Source organism: Mchenga conophoros, linkage group LG23 (genome assembly GCF_057382185.1).
Source record: "Mchenga conophoros isolate Kocher_MC1m ecotype Shallow Benthic linkage group LG23, M_conophoros_male_GT1.1, whole genome shotgun sequence".
In the NCBI taxonomy this organism is placed as follows: domain Eukaryota; kingdom Metazoa; phylum Chordata; class Actinopteri; order Cichliformes; family Cichlidae; genus Mchenga; species Mchenga conophoros.
Window position 1 is genome coordinate 50,380,879 of NC_140547.1, and position 25,480 is coordinate 50,406,358.

Here is a 25,480-nt window from a genome sequence, read left to right on the forward strand (position 1 = left end):
AAAAGTGCTTTGGCTCAGCAGGGATCAGCTTACAGGTAGAATACAGCTGCTGGATGGGATTAGCATGTCATAGCTATCTACCAAACTGCTAACTGGGGGATTTCAGGCCATCTATGGATCATTTTTGCTAACTGTTTATTCAGCTTAGGCTCACAGGGCTGCAGCCTGTGCCCTAGCTGTCATAGGGCAAGAGGCGTGGTCCACCTGCACAGGTGAGCAGTCCATCACAGGGCCAACAGAGAGCGACAGAGAAGCACTCCCTCACATCCACACCTACAGCCAATGTAGAAGCACCAATGAACCTAAGCAGCATTTCATTGGACTGTGGGAGAACATCCAACCTCCACAGAAAGGCCCAGCTGACCAACAAGCTTCAACCTACAACCTTCTTGCTCTAAGGCACTAGTGCTAACCACTTTTGCCCATTTCAGCCCAAATCCTGCATCTTCCTGTTTCTGACTCCAGGCCAGCTCCACTAACACTTTCTCATCAGACACTGCCACCTAGTGGAGGAAGTCTTAGTTCCATTTGAAGCTTCAGATTACAGTTAGTTCCTTTACAAAGAGGTGGAGGTGGTGGGGCCACAGCACCATCATCACTGAGTGCCATAGGACACTTAACCTTTGTTTCCATATGCTGGGAACTTCCTGTTGTTCCAAGGAGGACTGGAAAATGTGTGAAAATCTCCCAGTCAGTTCCTCACAGCACACTTCAATCATTTCCCTCCCACAGCATCAGGACCAGGGCTTTTTCTCTCTTTGGTCCCACTAAGAGATTTCCACACAAACAGCTCATCAGTGGGACTCTCAGAGCTACCAGCCCTTTGCTACAATCACAAAGCTCTTCATTGAAATCAATGATATCAAAGCTGGAATCAAATGAGTCCAAGTCTTCTGCTGATTCAGCATCACATTCATCTTTGCTCCTTGTTCTGCATCCCCACCATGGACTTCATTCCTTTCCAAGCCAGCCTTGAGTGTCCTTTATTCAGCTCATCCTCTGCTTTACTTTTACACCTGATTTTAGCTGCTTTATCTCTCTTTCAACAGGTTTCTGTGCCTCAATCTTTTTCTTCTCTCCCTCATAACAAGACAGCTTCTTCTGCCTGAGAACATGTTGGAGTGATTTACTAATCCAGGGCTGCTTATTGCGGAAAATACTTCCTGTTTGCAAAGTAATCCCCATTTCTCCCAGAAAGAAATGTCAGTAGAAATCGATGATCTAAGTGAGAACATGAGCCTTTAAAAAGTCCCAGTGGGTGCAGTCAAAGCAGTCCCTCAGTCCCAGTATAGAGTCTTTGGTCCAGACTGGAACAGCTGTGTGCCCAGTTTGAGCTCTCTTCAGTGCTGTGACCTGACAGACCCAGAGGGGCCATCACATCACATTTAGAAGCTCCCCTGATGGAGCCACAACACATGTCCAATACTTAGTCTGTCTTGTTGGACCAACTGGAAGAAATGATTCAAGGACTTAGTCACAGAACAGAGATTCAAATCTCCAAAATCCAACTGGCTGCATCAGGACATATAGTCTGAAACTCTGCACAGTTTCCTGTTTGAAGCTGCTTCCTGTTGGCTTCAGCTGTTTGGAGTTTCCATTTTCTAAACTTCTACATTCTGAACCTTCTTCAGCTCTGAACAGATGATGAAACACTGAATGATTTCAAGCACTTTGTCTAATAAACTTACATCTTTCATTCTTTATACAGATTGGACAGCTGTGGTTTGTCAAAGATCAGCTGTGATTATCTGGCAGCAGCACTGAAGTCCAACCCCTCCCATCTGAGAGAGCTGGACCTGGACTTTAACAACCTGAAGGATCCAGATGTGAAGCAGCTGTCTGATCTTAAGAAGAGTCCAGACTACAGACTGGAGACTCTGAGGTCAGTAGAGTGATGGAGTGAGTGGGTGGTGCTGTCAGCAGTATTGTACTAAACACAGTCAGTATGAAACAAAGATCCAGTGTTTCCTGTAAAGCTGCAGCTTCTCAGTGAAGCTGTGAGAGGAGAACGGTGACAGGCTTCAGGATTGGACACAAACACTTCCTGTTTCTCACCCTTATGGTCACCATAGTAACGGCTGACACGCTCTGATCAAACACTGTCAACAGCCAATCAGCTCTCTGAACAAAGCAGCACGCAGACCAATGACTGCATTGATTTCCAAGTTTAAAGCAGTGAAGAACACAGTCTGTAGGTGAGGAAGAATTTAGTGAGAGCAGATGTTTGGATGGAATTCCTCCAGTTAACAGCTGGAACCGTCCATCTGGATTGTTGGGCTTGTTGTTGGGGTTCCTACAGAGCTCAGAGTGGACACACCAAGGTTCTTCTAATGAATGAAAGTCCAAACTCAAACTAGGAGGGAAAAACATTTTCAGCAACTTCAATAAAAATCCAAAGATTAGAAAAAGTGAAGCAACAATGAGTCCTAGTACAGTCCCAGCACTGACGTCCCTGCTGCTCTTTATACTGGATGTGCTGCATCACTGACTGACAGCTGATGAAGAGTCTCTGGAAACACTCGTTTATCTCCTCTGCTCTTCCTCCTTCTCTCTGCAGGTGGAGGTTGTGGCAATAAACAGGACGGTGTGTGTGCTGAGAGAGGAGCAGCTGTGTCCTGATGATCCAGAGAGGTTGAAGCAGCAGCAGCTTGTGTGTAGAGACGCTCTGACTGGGCCATGTTACTGGGAGGTGGAGAGGAGAGCTTCATCCAGCAGTGACTGACAGAGGAATGAAGTGCAGATGACTGTCAGTGCTGCAGAGTGAACTGCTCTGAGAACAGCTCCACTGTCAGACACAATGTAGAGTCCAGCATCAGCCCTGTGTGTCCCTCTGGATCTGACAGAGGATCATCAGTGTATCTGGACTGCTCTGCTGCTGCTCTGTCCTTCTACAGTCTCTGCACAGTCTCTGTCTCACTCTGGAAAGATTTTACAACTTGTTGTAATTACAGAACGTTAATATAATATTCAAACATGTGATCTTCTCTTTATTTCTGAATCTTTACCAAATAAAGAAAAACCAAACGAACAAACAGAAGCTGCCGTGTCCTTTTTCACCACATCTGTGAATCTTTTCTGTGTTTTTCCTCTTTTCCTCCTTCCTGCAGCTCCATCTTCATCATTCTGTGTCCAGTATATGTGAACACGTCCAAAGCATCTGAGCCTCATGTTACCCGTTTGTGTGAGTTACGCCTGTCGTTGTGTTGTGGTGTATAAATAAGGGGCAGGAGACAGCGCTGGATCTCTGAGTTCTTTACTCTCAATTTCTGCAACATCTGCAATATCTAGAAATGCAAACCTGTGAGCTGTGTGTGTTGTGCGTCTGCTCGGCCACCTCTCCTCCGGCCGTGCTGGAAGCAGCTGTGCGTTTGACAGTTTTATCGACTCGACAATAATCGAACAAATTAAATGTTCAAAAATATCAACTTAAGCACTTCAAAGTCAACAAAAAGCTTAAAACAATGAAATAATATTTCACTGACAAAACAACAGCTCATAAGAACGATACACAAAATAATACAGAAACAAACAAATAAAAGTTATTAACCAGGATCCATGTTTTTGTCACAAACACTGAATCAGCTGATTCACTCTTTATGTTTCTGAGTTTGTTTTGTGATTATAGTTCTGGTTTCTGTTTCTGTGTCTTCACTGTGTCCCACGTCTCCTTACTTTGGACTGTCTGTCCTGTCACTGAAGGTGTCTGCCCGACAAGGACGTGGTGCTGAATGCATCCAGACCCCTGCTGACTGTCTTTGCAGCTTCGGTCAAAGGTACAGTGTCCACTGTGACCCTGAGAGCAGGACACAGCCAGAGGTGAGTCAGCAGTTACAAACTAAATGCTGCTGACATGAATCAAACTGCTGGATAACCCACTGCTCATGAAAATGGCACCTTTCTGTTGCTTTTTGAGATTACTGAGAATATTTGAATTGTGACTCAGATGGCAGATCCAGGCTCTCAGCCTCCAGCTGAAACTTCCAGTCCTCCCCCAGCCAGAAGCTCTGATGCTGGGCTGAGAGACTTTGATCCTTCCCTGGATCCAGAAATCCAGGAGGGAGAAGGAGAACAGGACCTCCTTCCTGATCTGGAGAGGCCTGAGGGAAAGAAAGATGGAGCAGACAGAGCTTTGAACAAATCCAAACCTCCTGAGCTTCACCTCCACAAAGGTGCAGACACTGATGCACAGATTCACATGTGACACCTGCAGCGTCCAGCTTGTGCCGCTGACATTATCTCCACTCTGATACAAGCCTCATTCACTCGCTCACACACGTTCATACAATCACCTTTTCCTCACAGTCACACACATGAATGTAATGAGGGGAACTCGGGTTCACTGTCATTCCTCAGGATCCTTTGATATGCAGACTGGAGGCTCTGTGGATGAAACACCGACTGTCTGAAGCACTCTGAAGTGTTCATGATGGACTTCATCCTGATTAACACTGCAATACTTGTTAGAGGCCTTTTATATGTAATAATATTCTTTTCCATTAAAGCTCTGAACATTCTCACTCTTTCTTGACCAGGTGTGACAGGTGAAGGACACCGGCGAATAGGAGGACAGAAGCTGAGAGCCATTAGTCACATGACTTCAGCTGCTGCTGCCTCACCAACCACTGGCCCCTCGGTGAGTCTAGAGTTACAGCAGTGACCACAGGAAGTGCACACGTGTGATCTAAAGCTACATGTGGGCCTGTGACCATCAGTCTTCTCACTGTGGTAGACGGGTTTGTGAGTCCCTGTGATGCTGGGAGTGTCCAGGACAGTCGCTCCTGATCGGGTCTCTCATGGAAAGCTGGTCCCAGGAATTCCTGGAAAATTCCTCCACAAAAGAGAACTGGGAACATAAGTGCAGAGTGACAGAGGTGCTCAGCAACCCTGCTGTTATATGGGAATAGAACCAGAATAGTCGGCAACCACTTGAGTTAAGTTAGCCAAAGAGATGCGACTCAGACTGACTTCATCATGTTGGCAACGTGTCTGCATTGATAAACTCCAGTTATTGACAAATCAGAGAATAATTCCAGTCGTTCAGAGACAGATTGTGATTGTTTGGAGGATGTAATCGTTTCCCTTCAGGGAGCGTGTTGGACGCTCAGTGTCCGGGTGATTAGCTGGCTGATGCAACTACTTAGAATCAGTTTGTGAATATGAAGAAAATCAGTGCAGTCACTGGACAAACTCTGATTCTTCCTAGTTTCACTCTTGTTTCAGTCCAGTGTGACTGAGGTGGTAAAAAATGATCTGACTTTTAGCCACACAGCTGTCTGCTAGAGAAAAAGCCTTTGTGCACAACTTTCTTAAAGGCAAACGGCACCATGTTCACTGCAGCTGCAGCAAACGCAGCAAAGAGTGAAAGTTGGACTGAGAATGTTGTGACTGTTTCATGAGAAAGAGCAGGAAAACAAGCATCACACACCCAGACACAGTGCTGGGATTAGAATTAGACTTTAGAGCCAAATGTAGGACAAAAGCTTTAATATGAAAGAGGAAAACCCAACAACAGCCAGAGCATGAAGCTCAAATCTATACCAATCACCAAGAAAGCTGACAGGCCTGTGACACGTCAGAGACGCCGTTCAAATCATAAAGAAGTTGGTTTATTGACAAAATGTAAAAAACCAAAAGAATCAAGTCAACCTTCAGTTTCGAGCGAGTAGACCAATCAGGCACAGCAGCAGCTCTAGAATAAGCAACAATTTGATGTATTACAAACAACCTTTCATATACACACATACATATGGCTCATATGCTGTTTAAAAAGGGCTCAAAGACCCAACAGATTACACAAAGTACAAAAATACTTTCATTCAGACAACAGTCAGCTGTGCACGAGACAGAGAGCCGACTACAGTTAGTAACATGGACTCACTTTGTTTCAGACACGACACAAAGTAACACAAAGCCACAAAGAGCAGAAACATCAAAAAGGAGGCAGAGCAGCAGCAACTGTCCATGAGCTGTGAGGCTAACAGCCACCCACACTTCCTGTGATGCATAATGAAAACAACATTAACCTGAAGGATGATAACAACAGAAAGAAGTCTAAGCTAACGTTACACAGCGCTCACACAGCGCTGACTGTACAGGCCTCACACAGCTACGACCTGCATCCACAACACCTGATTCTACTGAACACAAACAAGTTAATGATATATGAGCAATCCAGGGAAGGCTTCCAGGAAGGTGAGGATCCAAAGACAGCTCTACAACAGCATCAGTCAGCAACAATGTTACTAATCACTGACTCTTTCATCCTTTTATACTCAATCAAAAAGTGCTGTGTTCACATTTGTTTCTGCTGAAATCCAGAGACTGAAAATGCGTCTTTTTAAAGTTTGAATAAACTGACTGAACTTGTCACGAGTCCAACCGTGAGGAACACTTCCCCCCATGACACATCACAGGACAACGTCTCAGTGGAGGGGGGGCAGTAGCTCAGTTTAGGCAGTCACACTCAGAATCGATGCCTCCAGTCAGGGTCAAACGTGGTCCTCAGAAACCTGCAGATGTTTGGGCCAAGCTCTCACTGGTCTCTGCGTCTGTAGACTGAGCTGATGTTTCTCCAGGTGTCTGGTAAAAGGACGATGCTGCTGTCCAATGAGGCGAGGAGAGAAGTAGCCAAACAGGCGAGAGCCGTGAAGGAGGAACGGCGGGCAGCTCTGGATGCCCGACATAAATACCTGATGAGCAGGCTGGCCGACGCCGGCAGCCTGGAGGAGGCGGCGGTGGAAGACGCCATCGTCTCTGATGACAGAGTAAGTTCAGAGACGTGATCCTTCCTCAGAGTTGAACCTTTGAGTCATTAATGTCTGATTCTTCCAGTTCAGTCTGATCCATGAATTCTTTGCTGCAAACGGATCCAAGAAGCTGATTTTCTTCTATCAGGATGTCAAACAGGTAACTTTGATCACATTTCAATGACTGACACATGAAGGTCTAACCGCTCTTCATAATCTGCTGTCCTGTTTGTTGCAGCGTACTTTGTATTCATATCTTTTAATATCTGCCTTTCTCCCAGAGTCTGTCCTCCCGTCAGTCTTCCTTTGTGGACGCATCAAACTCAGCTGTGGCTCAGAGGAAACTCTTCCTCACTACGGGGAACTCTGAGGTTGGCTTCAGCTTTTTATGTTTAGTTCATGTGAGAATCACAGAAAAATGCTGATATGAGTGGAAGGTTCTGCTGGGAAATTGGCAAAGAGCAGATTATTGAACAGCGAGGCAGACAGTTCATTTCAGTGATGCCAGTTTATTAGAAACGAGGACTGTGGGGCTGCTGGAAGTCAGGACGGCCGTTCTCTGGATAAACCTGACAGCTGAGGTGGAGAGCAGGATTTATCCACAGACGGCTTCTTCCAAGCAAATGTCCTGAACACACCTGAGCTGAGGGTTACACAGTGTGTCCTGTGTGATCTCTGCTTTATGGTGGTTGAATCTCACAAATGTGACCATCAGACCTGACGACTTATTTGTGATGTTTTAATTAAAAATATCCTGGGTGAGGTGTTTGGGGCCTGTCCCATGAGGAGGAGTCTCCAGGGCAGACCCAGGACACACTAGAGAGGTTATATCTCTCAGCAGGCCTGGGAATGCCTCAGTATTGTCCTGGATATGCTGGAGGAAGTGGTTGTTTAGGGAGGTCTGGGATTCTCTGCTTAGACTGCTGCACCTGTGACCCGGGACCAGATAAACAGGAAATGGATGTTTGAAATTCAAAGAAATCCTCTTTTAATAATGAGGAAAAAAGACAGCAGGAGATCCATCGCAACTAACAAAACACTTCAAACACATCAATGCATCAACTTTAATCAACTTCATTTGGTTCAAATGAAGGAATCTAACAAAGCACTCACTAAAATGAAACACCAGTTAGTTTCCCGAGCTCAACAGGTCGAACAGCTGAGTTTGGTTTGCGGTGCAGTTTTTATTTCTTCTAGATAACTTGGGTTATTTGCACAGGAAGGTTTTTTAAATGTATTTCTTAAGTACGATCTTATATGGGGGTTGATTTTATAGCATAACAGAATAATGTAATAACTCTAATAGAGTATAAAACATTTGCAGAATGAAGTACAAGGTGAAGAAAAGTCAGAACGTCCCTGTTTGAAAATACAGCCTCAGAAGGTCAGAGATGGACAAATTCAGCTACAGAAACATGTGGCCATTTTTTTAAAGCCATAGAGCATATTACAGACGACACAAAGAGCAAACACTGTAAACTTCTAACCACAGACCTCACACAGCTCACACACGTCAGAGTGAAGCTGTCATTTCCTGAAGCTTCCACACAAGAGAACTGGCAACAAGGTGGAGTCCTCATGGATCACTAGCAGAGAAATGTGGGTGGGTGCCAGACCACATGGACTCGACTCACTTTATTTCATACAAAGGAGCAGACTAATGCTGTCATCCTTAAAGACTAACTAGAAACAAGCAGTGCGCTCGCATCGACTCGACTTGTTTTGCAAGTTTGAAGTGAGATGGTACTTTGGAGTCAGCCTCCCGAGATGATGGCTGGTTTTTGAAAAACATCTCATATTTATACAATGAGCAGCAGACTTTCCTGACTTGCAGAGGTCAACGTCCTCCTCAGTCATGCGCCATGAGTGGCACAGATACTATTCATCAAATAACTAACATGGCCTTGATTGTTACTCCAGAGACTTATCTGCGATGTAGCTTTATAGCATTTTCATTAGCAATCGTATGATTTGTGTTACAATGACCTTTGTGGACGGGCCCGGACCCCCAGGCCTCGTCCGTGATGCCGACGGTGAGCGCAACGTTTTTGTTTTCTTGCGCTTAAAATAACCTGATCAGCGTTCTGCGGACGGTTTGTTTACATTTCTCACATCTGTGATTGTTCACACGGGTTGGACACGAGCAGAGAGGGCTTTCAAGATGAAAAAGCCAACGTGAAACTTTAACGGACGACAAAGTTTTTCAATCAAATCTCCGTCACACCCTTCCTTGACCTCATCACGTTATCCACCTTAGTCAAGGAACAGTGGTTCGGGAAAATATGCATTTGTTTTTTGGACCAGTTTAAAACATATCTCAACTAGTGATGTGCGGATCGATACTGAAATATCGATTCCTCCGATACCCGTCATTGTGTCCGGCCCCTTGGCGTGCACACTCACAACAATGGCTGAGCGTAAACAGAGTCATGTGCAGACGTATTTTACCTCCACGAACAGCTGAGACGTGGTTTGCCATACATGTGGCAAGAATGTGAGGTGTTGTGGTAACACCGCTGACCTGGTCAAACACCTCAGAGTGAATCATATCACAGAATATGACGAGCGTATGTTGAGGCGAACTGAAGAGGAGGAGAGGGAGAGGTGCTGCCAGGGCGAGACAGACGTCTCTCACGGAGTCCTTTAATGCTGCAGGCAGGCAACAAATAGCCACAACTTCAGGTTTTTCATTTCTATATGATAATTCTGCATCATTAAGTGATAAGAACAAGTAATCTGATGTCCTGTGATCATTACGACGCTATAATTTGAGATAAAATAAAAGATAGAGTAAAAAAAACAAGTTTTTGTACAGAGTATCGTATCAGATCAGTATCGTCGATACCACCCTGAATTTTACTTGGTATCGGATCGGAAAGGAAATCAGTGGAAATCAAATCCTGCTTCTACAGGTGTCCAGTTCATTCACTCTGACCCCTCCAGATAAGCGTTGCCAGTTCTCACTGTGCTGTAGATCACATTTTCTTGTGTTTGGGGTTATAACGGTTACTTTTGAGGTCTGTGTTATAAAGCAAGTTAATCCTGAATTTAACTGGAGAAGACAAATTCCCACTGCGTGGTGTAGTGCACAGCCAGGCATTCTTTACATTAGTTCGTTTGACAAAACCAAAGAGCCGAAAGTATTTACTTGGAGTTTGGTTTGATGAAATAAGTGCCAGAATCAGTGAATACAAATGATTCCAATGACATGAAAACTGGTCGAAGGACAAATCCCTCAAGAAAAGCACGACTAGCACATTAAGTTTGTTTGTAATCATCATCATCTCTAACACCATGCGCACAACAGTGATTTTGTTACAGAACACTAAGATAGTAAAATCTGGGAAATGATGATATTTCTTTCCAAAACTTCCTGTCTGGAAGACATTAAAGCTGCTGTGCCACCTGCAGCTTCTTTCAATCTATGTTATGTGAATATATCTTTTTTTTTTTGGGTTTGAACATCCATTCAAACTCACTCTCTGCCTAGCAAGTCTCATTCCCTCATTTCCTTGGGGTCCAGCTTCACATACGTGGCACTGAGCCTTTTCCTTTGTCACCTCTTTCTGCTACATGCCTAGCCTCCCAGTTTCTTGGTCTATTTTCTTCATTTCGCTAACTACACTTCTTTTTCTTTGTAAATCTCTTCCTTCAAATACTTTCAAAATCACTTTTCTTTTTTCCCTTTCTTCTGTGCAGAGAAGACGTCAAACCCCTTCTTGGCAGTTTATCTCAATAAAGCTGTACTATCCCAGCCATCTGGTAAGTCTTCCCTACTACCCAGAGCCTGTTTATACTCCTGCATGTCTCTGCCTTCACTCACTTCCTCTTCTTGATGTCCAAACTCATCCTTCAAACTACCATTTGATGCTGCATAGCTGCATTCTCCCTGACACCTCCTTGTCTCCTGTCTTTTTGATTTCACCTTCTGCATAATATTTAGTTGCCCTGTGTGCAGCTTCCTCCACTTTCATATATTTCTACAAGTTCCTCCCTGTTCTTGAAGTATGTGTGCACCACGGCCATTTCCACTTGGAAAATCTGCCCCACATCTGTCTTTCTAGATTTCTCTCCTAAACACCACACCTACCCAACACCTCATAACCTCTGTTCCCTTCACCTAAATGTCCATTGAAGTCTGTGTCAATCACCACTGTAGTATGTGGTCTCTTGCACACAAAATGTGTCTACCCTCCACCTCCATAATATGAGTCCGCCAGCCCTCCCATTGCCAGTCAGAGTCCATAACAAGTCAAAAACATAAACAGCTCGAACGTATTATTTATTTAAGAGAGAGAGAGAGAGAGAGAGAGAGAGAGAGAGAGAGTAAGAGAGAGAGAGAGAGAGGGAGAGAGAGAGAGAGAGAGAGAGAGAGAGAGAGCTCAGTTGTCCTTGCTCTAGCATCAAGAGTCAGTGACTGGCTGTTCACTGCAGGCTCAGCAGTCCAATGGCCGATCAGCAACAAAACAAATAAAAAAATAAGACACGTTCTTGATTATGACAACAAACCACATCCAAAAAAATATGACAGCAACACTTTAAGTTTTGTGTGCATTCATCATGTGCAACTCTGCAGAAAGTCTCATGTCAAGGATGTGTGGACAGGGGGGCTATTAAAAAGTTCCAGTATACAGAATAGAAAACCATCAAATGAATGAAATAAAATCTGTTGTCACAGTGGTTTTTGAAGGAACAATTACTTCACAGATGGACAGCCTCATTATATTTTAGTTAAACCTGATGATACACACTTCACGTCACCCTAGTTACATGTTTTTATTTGCCATGTGTATGTTATCCAAGGGAGGAAAAAAAAGAAAAAGAAAACTTTTGATGTGTCCAGACATTTCTTCACATCAGCTGCCAGCAACCAGTTTCAGCATGTACAACTGTTGCAGTAAGTGTGCTCATGCAGACCAACTATGCTGGTCCACTGTTCTTAATGGTGCTGCATGTTGAGAAAGAAGTGAAACAAATGTTTTGTTTAACAAGTCCACTAGTGTTAGAATAACTTGGCATTTCCAATCTGTTTCTGCTGTAGTTCAATGAAAGGTTTCAGTTACTTAAGTTTGAGAAAAACCAAAAAAACCGTTGGTCAGCTTCCCTCAGGGTCACTCCACGGTTGATGACATGGTCCACTATTGTAGCTCTGATGTCATCAGCAATTCTATTTCTTACTCTTCTTACCCGTCCTCTCCCCCGTCCTCGTCCTCCTCTTGCTCCTCCTTGTCCTTGTCGTCCTACTTCTTCACCTCCACGTCCTCTTCCTCGGCCTCCTCTCACTCTTCCTGCTCCCTCCATTGTACTCCACACACAGAGCTTACCTGTATCATAGTGCTTAGGCTGATTGCAAAGTGAACTAATTATCTAAAAAAGCTTTCACATGTGGCAGTGTGCCAGACAGTTGACAAAATAGTGTAAATAATGGCCATAAATGTGTATAGTTTTGCTAGGAGTGCGTTGATCATTTGGAAATTGAGTGCAAAGCAGTGAGTTGTGTTTACAGTTCTGCAAAAAGAGTGCTGTGCAGTGGATTGTAGCTACAGGTTTGCAAAGTGTGTGTTACAAAATGGCAAACTGAGTGCAAAGCAGTGTTTGTGCTTTTAGTTTTGCACACTCAGTGAGTGGTTTTGCTATAAGTATCAATAGTTTTAGGAATTGTGCTGTAAGAATCACAGTTAGGGTTTAAGCATTCAGAAAAACCTGTAATAAACGCACACGCATGCGTCTTCAGCATTACTGGGTTTCTGCAGCTCCTGGTTTCCTGTTTAATACATTCACACAAGCAATCAAACGCTATGAATCGTTCCACAATGTTTGCAGTCACTTTTCTTATCCCTCCTGACTCAAGAGCATAAAGCGATCTACGTTAGCTCTGGGAATTCTGACGGTCGTTCAGTAAATCTTTGTTTAATCTCTTTATTTGCTTTTTGGAGAAGTGAAGGTACAAAAACCTCGTCAATCAAATTTGCTTCGGTGGACAGAAAACAGCCGTTGTAGACTGTTTGGGGTTACCTTTTATAAGTATTGAATTTTCAAAAGTGAAGTCAGTTCTTCTGACCAGGTTCAGACCAGGATGAACACAAGTATGATACTGGACCCACTAGAGAACTGGTCCCAGCTGTGGGTTCACCTCCTCCTGCTGAACTCATAGGACAGACACTAATGTAGCATCACGTTCATCGGTCACTCCTGACCTCCTGTGAAGCATGACGGATGTGTAATTAATGACTTCAGTATTTGGGGGCATTATTGCTCTAAAAATCATATTAATAGTATTATTATTATTGTGCTTTAGGCTGCACTGATAACGCAGAGGTCTCTTCTTCCTCTGGGCTGTTTAAAGGGCCAGTTTGTCCAAAGCTGTGCATATACCAGCTGCTGTCAGGCTTCAGATGTCTGCATTAGTCCACAGTCCACTGTTTGTAAGCCATTGCTTTACTGCAAAAGTTCCCATCTACTGTAAAGAAATGGAGATAAGCAGGCACATAATATGAAAAGGCATGCTGTAGCTGACTTTGTCTTTTCTGATCCATCGGTTTGTGTGGCTCTTTCCACAGGAGGGACCTAACCCACACTTTATTTACTTATATGATAAGTTTAGTGGAGTGTAGTGCAAAATACACAGTGTTTACTTTTAATTTAACAACATGAAGCTGCATCAAGTTTCCATGGTGACTGCTCAAGAAATTCTGCATTCATAAATAAACATCAGACTGTCAAAAGAGCTCATCTGTGCGAGACCACCGAGCTGAGAGCATTTTCAGGTCCAGATCCCCCGTACGCCATCGTTGGAGAGCAGTTGACGTTTTTCTTCCTGACTTTGATTTGAACACGTTTAAATGGAAAAGAGTCAAGGAATCTATAAGCCTATCAGGGTATGTGACGCTTTTGCTTTTACTGCATTTCAGTAATTTGAAGAATTTGATGTCGTTTTAAAAGTTGACAAACTGAGAATCATTTTAAGTAACAATGACTAAATTGCTATTTCTTTGACAGGTGTTGTTCAACACACCGATTTATGAAACAGCTGTAAAGATCTGCTGGTATCTTCCGGGCTACAAGGCTCAGGTTAGACCCAGATTCATGCAAACCAAAGCTGACAGAAAATATCAGGTCATTTCTGAGGACCTGAGAGTGGTGGTGATTAAATGTCTCCTTTACTTTTAGGTTGCGATAATGACGGAGTTTCTCAGACTTCAGCAGGAAGATCTAATTCCACCGAACCTCACTGCTGAAGATCTGAGAGATCTTTTGGTGGAGAAGAGCAGGGAGACGCTCAGAGAGCAGTGAGTTACTGTCACACCTGAAAGTCTGTTTGTGATGACGTGTAAGTGCTGAGAGAAAACCTCTGCTTTGCTTTCTTTTGAAGGCTGTGGGAGTTTGAGTTAGAGGATTTTGACGAAGAGGAAGCCAAACCTCTTCTAAGGCTGGTAAGACGAGAAAACCCACAAGACTTTTTTTTCATTACGTGCACATAACCTTTACACATAAGCGCACTGTAAATGTGTTTTCTGTTTCAGGTGTGGGCGGTGAACGTCAGCAATAAAATGAGGGACGTTGAATTTGAAGCCAGGTTGCTTCTTCAGTTCCCAGAGGCCGTACCTCCTAAATTTCAGTGAGTCACATGTAACATACAGTTATTAACCCTGTAAGACCCAACCCATCAAAAAACAGCCAGAAAATTCAGATTCTTTGGAACTGAGATGTTTATCAACCCTTTAAACAAAAGCCACACATGAGTTCTTTGCTATGTCATGTTGTGTATGATTTACTTTTATTGTGTATTTATTTTTTGTATCACATTTGATACACTGGGTGTTTTTGGCAACTTTGTGTTAACGACAATGTTAACTTTAGACTAAAAAAGAGTTTTGTCCACAACATTTAGAAATTATAGCAAGTATTGATCATGTTGATGAGATCGAGGTCTCAGAAACTCATGTATGATACAAAGGTGGTTACAGGGTTAACAGTCCAGCTACAGTGTTTCAATATTTAAATGATGCTTTGAATATGTTTAACAGATAACTCTTATCATGTTTTTCTACAGAGCACCTAAACTCCTCAGCGCGGTGAAGGATTACGTTGAAATCCTGAAAAAGAAGCAGCAGGAACAGCCTAACAGCAAACTGCTCACCGCGCAGGAGGTAGTGGTCGAGGTAGTTCCCCGCGTTCTCCAGGGCTTCTGGGAGCTTCCTCCTCGTCCCCTCCTAAACATGGCCTCCCAGAGTCTAAGTATCCTCTCCACCAGTGTCACCAAGGCCACTTTAGATCGTGTCTCCAAGAGCCTCACGGCGATGGAAACACAGGCCGTCTTCACCCGCTCTATCCGAGACGATCTGGTCGACAGCATCCTGACGGAGATTAGACAGAAATTTCCTGAAGAAATTCTGTCTATCCAAGTTGCAAACTTTGCACCCCTGTTGCTGAAGACCATTGCTGATGTAGCAAGGATCCGGATATGTGAAATCTTTGAGCCCCCTTCAAGTCCTGATGTGAAGAGCACAAATGGTGAGCGCTCCTCTGACGGCCTTTCAGTGGCAAATGTTCCACCAGCCGAAGAAGCTCTGTCAGAAAGTGTTGCAGAGCCCGACGTTCCCTGTGAGGAACTTCTTTCTGAAAGGGCATCCAGTCTGAGTACTCGAGACCTTACGATCGAAGGAGCTCTGTCAGAAAGTGTTGCAGAGCCCGATGTTCCCTGTGAGGAACTTCTTTCTGAAAGGGCATCCAGTCTGAGTACTCGAGACCTTACGATCGAAGGAGCTCTGTCAGAAAGTGTTGCAGAGCCCGACGTTCCCTGTGAGGAACTTCTTTCTGAAAGGGCATCCAGTCTGAGTACTCGAGACCTTACGATCGAAGGAGCTCTGTCAGAAAGTGTTGCAGAGCCCGACGTTCCCTGTGAGGAACTTCTTTCTGAAAGGGCATCCAGTCTGAGTACTCGAGACCTTACGATCGAAGGAGCTCTGTCAGAAAGTGTTGCAGAGCCCGACGCTCCCTGTGAGGAACCCTATGGCGAGTCCAAATCCTGTGTTGAAGGTGAAGATCATATGATCAACGGATCTTGTTCTGAAATTGGGCCGGTTCCTGATGTTCCCTTTGAGGAACCTTTTCCAGAACCTGAAGCCAGCATGAAGTCCGAAGACCGTCAGATCAAGAAGAAGAAAAAGGGCTTCTTCAAAAGACTGAGAAGTCTGTTCTGCTGCTGTTGCAGACCAAAAGTCACCGACTGACACTGAAGCTGTGACCCAGTGTTGGTGTTGCAGTAACTCTAAATATGTAAATATGTTCCTTAATGATTGTTCTTCATGTTTTTGGGGGTTTCTTTAGTTTTCAGTGGGCTGGGTGTTTTTTCTCCTCCGTGTTCTTTACTTGATTCTTGTTCATAGTTCCTGATTTGTTTTCCTAGTTCTTGTTTCTTAGTTTGTAGTTTCTTGAGTCCACCTGAGTTTCCAGCAATAAAAGCTGCCGATTCAAGTTTCATTCCACGTAAGAGTCCTGTGTTTGGGTCCTACTACCTGCCTGTCACAGCACACCATGACAGAAACTTTATAAACTCATTCATATTTCTACACGAGTCTCCAGCTATGTTAAAGATTTTTTTTTCTTTCAAACATTTGTAAGAATCTCTTATGGTTCTCAAAATACTTCCACAAGTCCAGTAAGTGTAGTGCAGTAACATATTGATGGTATTATTTTTAATAATTATTTATTATTTTTAATGCACTTTGAACTGAAACTGGTATATAAAATGTACTTCCTGTAGAAAATGCAGTGTGAATGCTAATAGCTGAATAGCTTGAGTTGAATTTTTATAATTGCTGAAATCTTTGGTGAAAAACATGTTACAGTTTTTGCCCGTTGCTTGAACACATTTTGCAAAACGTCGCTCATTGTGCCAAAACTCTAAACACAAGTAAACATGACACATCAAAATATACCATTCACATCTGTGCCAAACTGAAACTCTGCTGTCAAAACCTAACATTCCTCTGTCAAGATGTAACTCTGTTGACAAAATGACACATACTTGCATCACATGCAGATCAGATCAGGGGGACACACTAGTCTACTTCATATAAAACACTGCAGTCTTTCATTGTCATTGTTTATTCTGAAGGCACATTTTCAGGAGACACAAACAACCAAAAAAAGCAAATAGGCCTACTCAATATTGTCCACTGCAGCACCATGAATTCAGATAAAGCAAAACACAAACATAATACAGTAATAGAAAAAACACTATACTGTACACACAAAAAATCATGACAATTGTGCATACGTGGGCTCATGGATCCCGCCGTCTGTTGGGGTCTGGCCACAGGACCTCATCGACATCGCAAGCAGTGTCTTCTCCCGCTGGGCACCGGGGAAAATATCCTCTTGCATGTCGAAACCATCCATGGATTGCTGTCACCTGAATGTAAATAGAAATACAGTGGGGCAAAAAAGTATTTAGTCAGCCACCGATTGTGCAAGTTCCCCCACCTAAAATGATGACAGAGGTCAGTAATTTGCACCAGAGGTACACTTCAACTGTGAGAGACAGAATGTGAAAAAAAAATCCATGAATCCACATGGTAGGATTTGTAAAGAATTTATTCGTAAATCAGGGTGGAAAATAAGTATTTGGTCAATACAGTTTTTTCTGATTGCTTAAGCACATTTTTTGTAACTATTGGCTAATTTTGCAAAACTCTTCACACAAATAAGAAAACCTGTCACCCAATCATCAAAACATTGTAGTTCTCTTGCAAAAGCAAACACAGCTAGATTAACTCTTCACACCTTCGTAAAAATGGTGTTTCCGTATCAAACAGTACACACAGGCCATCATCTACTAAGCACACAATGCGCCAACTGCACACTGATGGTATGAATACAAAACACATCTGGCTTTTGCTTTCTCTGTGCACAAGGTAGGCTATGTCAGTTTGAGCTCATACTTCTGTCATAGATCCATAAGCATAGAGGGATCCAAACTTCAAGTACATCAAAACAAACACAAGTGTTTATTTCCAAGTATAGGATTATTTGCAATCGCCATAATGACTATATGGGTTACTTGGTCTGCAGTGAACATGCTTCCTCTGCCCCAGCATCTGGTCATCTAGCAATTCTGTAAAGTAACAATTTCAGTATTTTTACATCAATGGTATTGGTGTGTTTCTCATTGGCATACGGCAGTGCTACAAATCTTTGTGCGAAGTGACTGTACTAACCGATTCTCATTTCAAGATGTCCTTATGGTACTTGCTACAGTGTAGCGGCTCGAGTTAGGCTGGACCCGTTGGCCAGCTACCCTCAGGGTCATTCCACGGTTGATTACATGGTCCACTATTGTAGCTCTGATGTCATCAGCAATTCTATTTCTTACTCTTCCTACCCTTCCTCTCCCCCCTCCTCATCTTTCTCTCCCTCCTCCTCGTCTTCCTCTTGCTCCTCCTTGTCCTTGTCGTCCTCTTCATCCTACTTCCACCTCTTCCTCGTCCTCCTCTACTTCTCACTCTTTCTGCTCCCTCCATTGTACTCCGTACACACAGCTTACCTGTATCATAGTGCTTAGGCTGATTGCAAAGTGAACTAATTATCTAAAAAAGTTTTCACATGTGAAAGTGTGCCAGACAGTTGGCAAATTAGTGTTAATGATAGCCATACATGTGTATACTTTTGCTAGGAGTGTGTTGGAAATTTGGTAATTGAGTGTTGTGCAGTGAGTTGTGCCTACAGTTTTGCAAAGTGTGTGTTACAAAATTGCAAACTGAGTGCAAAGCAGTTTTTGTGCTTTTAGTTTTGCAAACTCAGTGAGTGGTTTTGCTATAAGTCTGAATAGTTTTAGAGATTGTGCTACAGGAATCACAGTTAGGGTTTAAGCATTCAGAAAAACCTGTAATAAAAATACAACTCAATACTTTGTAACATAACCTTTGTTGGCAATAACAGAGGTCAAACGTTTACTATAGGTCTTTACCAGGTTTGCACACACAGTAGCTGGTATTTTGGCCCATTCCTCCATGCAGATCTTCTCGAGAGCAGTGATGTTTTGGGGCTGTCGCCGAGCAACACGGACTTTCAACTCCCGCCACAGATTTTCTATGGGGTTGAGGTCTGGAGACTGGCTAGGCCACTCCAGGACTTTCAAATGCTTCTTACGGAGCCACTCCTTTGTTGCCCGGGCGGTGTGTTTTGGATCATTGTCATGTTGGAAGACCCAGCCTCGTTTCATCTTCAAAGTTCTCACTGATGGAAGGAGGTTTTGGCTCAAAATCTCACGATACATGGCCCCATTCATTCTGTCCTTAACACGGATCAGTCGTCCTGTCCCCTTGGCAGAAAAACAGCCCCATAGCATGATGTTTCCACCCCCATGCTTCACAGTAGGTATGGTGTTCTTGGGATGAGACTCAGTATTCTTCGTCCTCCAAACACGACGAGTTGAGTTTATACCAAAAAGTTCTACTTTGGTTTCATCTGACCACATGACATTCTCCCAATCCTCTGCTGTATCATCCATGTGCTCTCTGGCAAACTTCAGACGGGCCTGGACATGCACTGGCTTCAGCAGCGGAACACGTCTGGCACTGCGGGATTTGATTCCCTGCCGTTGTAGTGTGTTACTGATGGTGACCTTTGTTACTTTGGTCCCAGCTCTCTGCAGGTCATTCACCAGGTCGCCCCGTGTGGTTCTGGGATCTTTGCTCACCGTTCTCATGATCATTTTGACCCCACGGGATGAGATCTTGCGTGGAGCCCCAGATCGTGGGAGATTATCAGTGGTCTTGTATGTCTTCCATTTTCTGATGATTGCTCCCACAGTTGATTTTTTCACACCAAGCTGCTTGCCTATTGTAGATTCACTCTTCCCAGTCTGGTGCAGGTCTACAATACTTTTCCTGGTGTCCTTCGAAAGCTCTTTGGTCTTGGCCATGGCGGAGTTTGGAGTCTGACTGTTTGAGGCTGTGGACAGGTGTCTTTTATACAGATGATGAGTTCAAACAGGTGCCATTCATACAGGTAACGAGTGGGGGACAGAAAAGCTTCTTACAGAAGACGTTACAGGTCTGTGAGAGCCAGAGATTTTCCTTGTTTGAGGTGACCAAATACTTATTTTCCACCCTAATTTACGAATAAATTCTTTACAAATACCACCATGTGAATTCATGGATTTTTTTTCACATTCTGTCTCTCACAGTTGAAGTGTACCTCTGGTGCAAATTACTGACCTCTGTCATCATTTTAAGTGGGGGAACTTGCACAATCGGTGGCTGACTAAATACTTTTTTGCCCCACTGTATATGTGGTGGCCCCTAGAGACAAAACACGTACAAACTCCAAAGCACATTTCTAGCTTGAACTGAACTTCCAAAACAGAGCTACCTAGAACAGCGGTCCCCAACCCCCGGGCCTCGGACTGGTACCGGTCCGTGAGTCGTTTGGTACCGGGCCGCGAGAGTTGAGGCTCAGGTGTGAAATGTCTGGTTTTCAGGGTTTTTATTGCTTTTCAGCGTTATTTTGTTATCGTTTTTATCATTAACTCGGTTTTCCTGGGTCTTTTCACGTGTGTTATGAATAAATCTTCTTTTTCGGTACCGGTACTAGTTTTATTTTGTTGTATTTATCCGCGACACCTTAAAGGCCGGTCCGTGAAAATATTGTTGGGCATAAACCGGTCGGTGGTGCAAAAAAGGTTGGAGACCGCTGACCTAGATCACGTAAATTACACAATTGAAAGCATGATGTGTATTGTTTGTGTATTTATGCACAAGCATTCATATATATTCAAATCATTAAAAAAAAAAAAGTTCATTTGCCTGTTACTACCACACACCAAATCTGGTCGTTGGTACTTGGTGAACTGAGAGACACAACAGCAGAGGTCACTATTAATGCTATAAAAGAGGCCTTTGCAAGACATGCAGTTGCCGAGACTGTGGTATCGGACAACAGGCCGCAAGTTTCATCAGAACAGTTCAAGCACTTTGCTAAAGAGTACCAGTTCACACATGAAACGAGCAGCCCCAGGTACCCCCAAGCCAACGGGGAGGCAGAACGCGCTGATCGTACCATTAAAGACTTGAGAGGACTGTGACTACAGCAGAGCACTGCTAGCGTGCAGGGCCACCCCACTGGAACATGGGCTCTCACCGGCACAGTTGCTCATGGGGAGACACCTGCGTACCTCTCTGCCACAAGCTGCTGCGAAGCTGGTGCCAAAGTGGCCCGACCTACAGGCTTTTCGCGAGAAGGATGAGGAGGGGAGGCGTGAGCAGGCAAAACACTACAACCGCAGACATAGAGTCAGGACAGAAGGTGTGGATTACTACTGAAGGAACCACTGGAGCAGTAGTTGGACCTGCCAGTGCTCCCAGATCTTATGTGGTAGAGACAGACAGGTTTTCTAAGGAGAAATAGGAGCCACCTCACACCAACAGGGACTGTTACCAGATCTGGTCGAGCGGTGAGACCTCGTGTAAGATTGGATGTGTAAGTTATCCATTCAGGCCCTATTCAAAGCTGGCTTAGGCTGTTAGAGATGTTTACAATTATGTGTTTCGTTTAAATGTAAGTGAACAAGTGAGAGATGTGTATCATTTTAACGTTTGATAATGCTCTGCATTCCTGTTCTTGTGAGCTGAGTGAGTCATTGTGAAGTATGTCTTTAGCTAAAAGGAGGTGTAGCAGGAGACTACTGTACCCATAAGGCTGTGTGTGTGTGTGTGTGTGTGTGTGTGGGGGGGGGGGGGGGGGGGTATGATCTAAATTATAATATTGCTGACTGTCTGAGGCAAAATTTCCCCAAATCGAATCGAATCGAATCATGGATTGAATCGATTCGGGCAAGGGCGTCGATTTGGCATGGACGGAGGGGACATGTCCCCACCAATATCCAGCGATTATTGAATTGTCCTCACCAATAATTTGATCTCTTCGAGTAAAGAAAAGCAAACCTGATAGAAAGAAGAAAAAAAAATCTGTCAACGTCTCATTCACCCAGCGGTGCCGAAAGAGTTAAATTACGTCCTGTGCTGGAGTCCTACCTCATGTGACAAATATGGCCAATGTGATTGGCTGAACCTTTCAGGGAGCTCTGTTGAGTTTTAGCAGCGGCAAGCCTGCGCTCCCAGGAGGAGAGGAGGACGGCAGCAAAGAGGAAGAACCTGGATATAAGAAAGTATTTTTCAGAGAAACCTGTAAGTCACTTAAAGCCAAGTTCACTCATAATGTCACGGTCTGGCTGGCAGACCGTGGGGGTGTAGGGAAGGAGGACACAGGCGCGGTGCTCTATGTACAAGCAGTGCGTTTATTTACAGCGATGGACAGACATGACAATAAATCCCGTGCTCTCCCGACTCCCGTGACGTGTCCTCTTCCCAGTGCTAGTGCTCCTGTCTCCGCTTCTCCGTGATGAGCACCCCGTGCTCGCTGTCCTCTCGTCTCCCCGTAACTCCTGGGGACATAAGAGAGAGGAAGCCGTCAGACACACAATAATGCAGCAGACTCAAACTAGGAACTGGTCGAGAGACTGACGTGAAGCCACGCAATGATCCAGCGTCGGAGAGAGCTCCACCACACTCTCAAATAGCTCCTCCGACAGGCCTGATCAGCTGCAGGTGTGGCCAATCACCTGCCAGGGCCACACACACACACACACACACACACACACACGTCTACAAGCAGGGAGAACGAGGGACAGCAATACAAAATACATACATTATAATATTAGTCCATAACTGCTCAGGGTCCTGGGTCTGACACATAAAATGTGTCCGTCACAATAACGTTGCAGGCTATGCTAGGCTTTGGCCCACATCAGTCTAAAACTGTATGTAACCATGAATAACGTGTTTTGGAAACTAACAGCACAACATGCAGCACTGTTAGTTCTCTCAGTCTCAGAGCAGCGTTTCTAATTCTAATCTAAGTGAAGCTGTCAGAGAAAACAGCAGCCTCGAGCAGCCAGGATATTAGTTTACAGAGGCTGTTAGAATTATATGCCTAACGTTAAAATGTTGGGCAACCTGGCTGCCCCTGGGTGGGTCCGGGATGGGCGTGAGGTTCTGGGGGCGCTCCGTCTCTGGGCTGGGGCCCGGGCCGGGCCTCGGGGGCTTGGGTCCTGGTTGGTGTGTTGCCGGGGTTGTGGGCGGGTGGGTGCATGGGGGCCCGGCCCTGGAGCAGGGTGCCGCCGGTGCGTCGAGCCGCCTGGGGGGCTCTTCAACTGGTGGGGGGGATGGTCACATCTTGCAGGAGCTTTCTTCTCTTCAGGAACTCTCTGCAGGAGGGGGAGATACAGGAGAGGTGGAGGAAGATCTCAGCCTGGGCGTTTACTGTCTTATGTAGTCTGGAAGATGTGTGGATGGTGGGGTGGGTGCAGTTTTCTCTGTGGTGGGGTTGGGTGGACTGTCCAGGGCTCTGTGGAGCCGGGGGGCGCTACTGCACTGGGCCCCGGTCTGATGGGCCTGGGCCCCCCTTCCCTGGCGGGTCGCGGAGGGTGGGAGTGCCTACTGGGGTCAGCGGGGGAGCTGGCCCCAGGGAGGGGTTACCTGCCCCTCCCTTCCTTCCCTCCCCATCTCCAGCTGCCTCCCTCTTCCCGCTCCTCCACAACCACCCACACATGCAGGGCCTTGGAGTAGGGGTATGTCACCAGGGTGCAGAGGAGGCTACCCCCCCCCCCCCCCCCCCCCGTCCCCTTCTGGCTGCCTCTGCCTCAATTTTATCCCACAACTTAGACATTCACATTATTCACACTCTCATTACACATACATATAGGATCTTGGGGGTGGGCACAATCACGGAGTCCAATTTACCATCAGGGTGCATACCTCACCCCTGACGTCGTTGCCCACCTCTCAATTTTAAATACACGTAGACATTGAGGGCTAGCAGGAGGGACTATGCGCTTACCTGCTGCTCCTTGGCAGGTAGCTCCATGCCCTCCTGGGTTTTAATTGCACCTTAGAACACATATGCATCAACACTACAATGAGCGGGTGGAGGGAGGTTTGGAGTCTTCTCCCACCCCCATTCTCTGCGGCCTGCTGGAGCGGGAGGGCTAGTAGGAGGAGTTGGCCGTCCGACTGCGGTCTGGGGTGTGGGGCCTCCCTGCTGCTGCGGAGTCGGGGTGGTCTGCCTCTCCCCACCGCAGGGAAAAGGGTAACACCACCTGGGTCTGGGTGCAATTCCCCCCTCCAGGGGCAAGGGTACCTAGACCCGGTTTGTAGAGTACGCTTGGGGAGTGTGATTGTGTGTACAGCGTCTCTTTATGTCTGTCTCCACGTTGGTTGAGTGTGGAGTAAGTGCATATGAGAGCATGAGGGTGGGAATGGATGTTTGTATCTGTGTGTGCCTGTATGTTTGTGTCTATATGTCAGGTTGGGTATCAGACGCCACCTCTCTGGGGACACCTCAGGCCCTCCAAGGTTTGGAGGCCTATCTCCACCCACCACCGCTTCCCCTGCCGGTGGCGGACTCCCTCAGGTGTCGGTGTGTTGGTGGTTCTTTGTGTCTGGGGGTGGGCGTCCGGGTACACACCGGCTCACTCCTTGGCGGCCGCTTGTCGGGGCCTGGGGCTCGCTCGGGCCCCTTTGGAGGTGGGGTGCCCCCGGCCTCTCGGCCTGGGGCTCGGTCACTCAGGCACAGCTGGGGGCCGGCGGAGCTCACGGGCGCGTCGCTGCAACTCCCCCTGACTTCTGCTCCGCAGCTGCTGGGCGAGCCCTCATCTGGGACTCTCCTCAGCTTTTACTGGAACAGTGGCGCGGCTGCCCCTCTGTTGGTCTTCCATGGTCTCTTGTGTTCTGGGGGCCTCTGGATGTCTGGAGTTTTGATCTCCTCCATACCTGCTTCACACCCTGGAGGACGGGGCTGTGGCCCCCCCACACTCCCTAGCAGATCATTACATGGAGAAACCTTTGGAATGCAAGCATGCTGATCCACACAGGTATGCACACACGGGTATTCACAGACGCGGACTAAAGCTTTCTTGGCTGCTGCCTCAAAGCACACTGTGCGCTGTCTATCTTGCGTGCTGCACAATATCGTTTATTATTTAGTAAATATTGATATCTATGACTAGCTAGTTTATTGTGATGGTGCTTTGTTTTCTCTATTATTGTGTTGCTCTTTGTTGTTTGCTGTCTCCTCTGTTTGTTTTTTTTGTTTGCTTTTTTTTTCTCTCTCTCTCCATACAGGTGACCCAGGAGTTCTTTTTTTTTCTCTCTCTCTTCCCCCCCCTTCTCACCGTCTCTTCTCCCCTTTGGTTTTCTTTCTTTCTCTCATTCATTCCCCCTGTCCTATTTATTATAAAAAAATAAAAATAAAAAAAATAAAAAAATAAAAAAAAATGACAAAGGATGAACTGAAGCTCTGCCATCACGTAATGTCGCATACTGCTGTTTCTGATGTCATTTAAAAAAAAAAAAAAAAAAAAAAAAAATGTTGGTGACACAAGAATTTCATCTTAATGGCACTGACGTATTCATAGGTCATAGTTATGATTTTGCAAATATTCCACCTTGTAGTGCAGTTTGCACAACTTGTTTTAAAAATGCACTCAGCCTACAAACATTACTGATCAGTCAAGATCTGCACAAAGTGACAGACACACTGAAGCAGCTCCACATTTTATTCTTATTGTCATGTATGTCCTATTTGTCAGGTGACAGAAGAAGCAACACAAAGCTCAGAGAGCAATGGTGACACAAGATCACAGGTGGAATTGGATGATGACGCAGAATGAG

General features: G+C 45.2%; 1 protein-coding gene and 1 long non-coding RNA gene across 2 annotated transcripts; one reads left to right on the plus strand and one right to left on the minus strand.

The window, feature by feature from the left end:
- Positions 1-13,141: 13,141 nt before the first annotated feature.
- Positions 13,142-16,299, plus strand: LOC146548261 (uncharacterized). Its single transcript, XM_085266316.1, has 7 exons — positions 13,142-13,624; positions 13,746-13,817; positions 13,917-14,035; positions 14,119-14,179; positions 14,270-14,364; positions 14,800-15,343; positions 15,536-16,299. Exons 1-7 carry the CDS (start codon positions 13,589-13,591, stop codon positions 15,977-15,979), a joined length of 1,371 nt encoding a protein of 456 aa, XP_085122442.1. The 5' UTR covers positions 13,142-13,588; the 3' UTR covers positions 15,980-16,299.
- Positions 16,300-16,977: 678 nt separating this feature from the next.
- Positions 16,978-22,397, minus strand: LOC146548262 (uncharacterized). The gene is made up of 3 exons (XR_014890925.1): positions 22,275-22,397; positions 21,785-22,194; positions 16,978-17,163 (listed from the first exon to the last, which is right to left on the minus strand). It is a non-coding gene; the product is annotated as an uncharacterized LOC146548262 (long non-coding RNA).
- Positions 22,398-25,480: the final 3,083 nt, after the last annotated feature.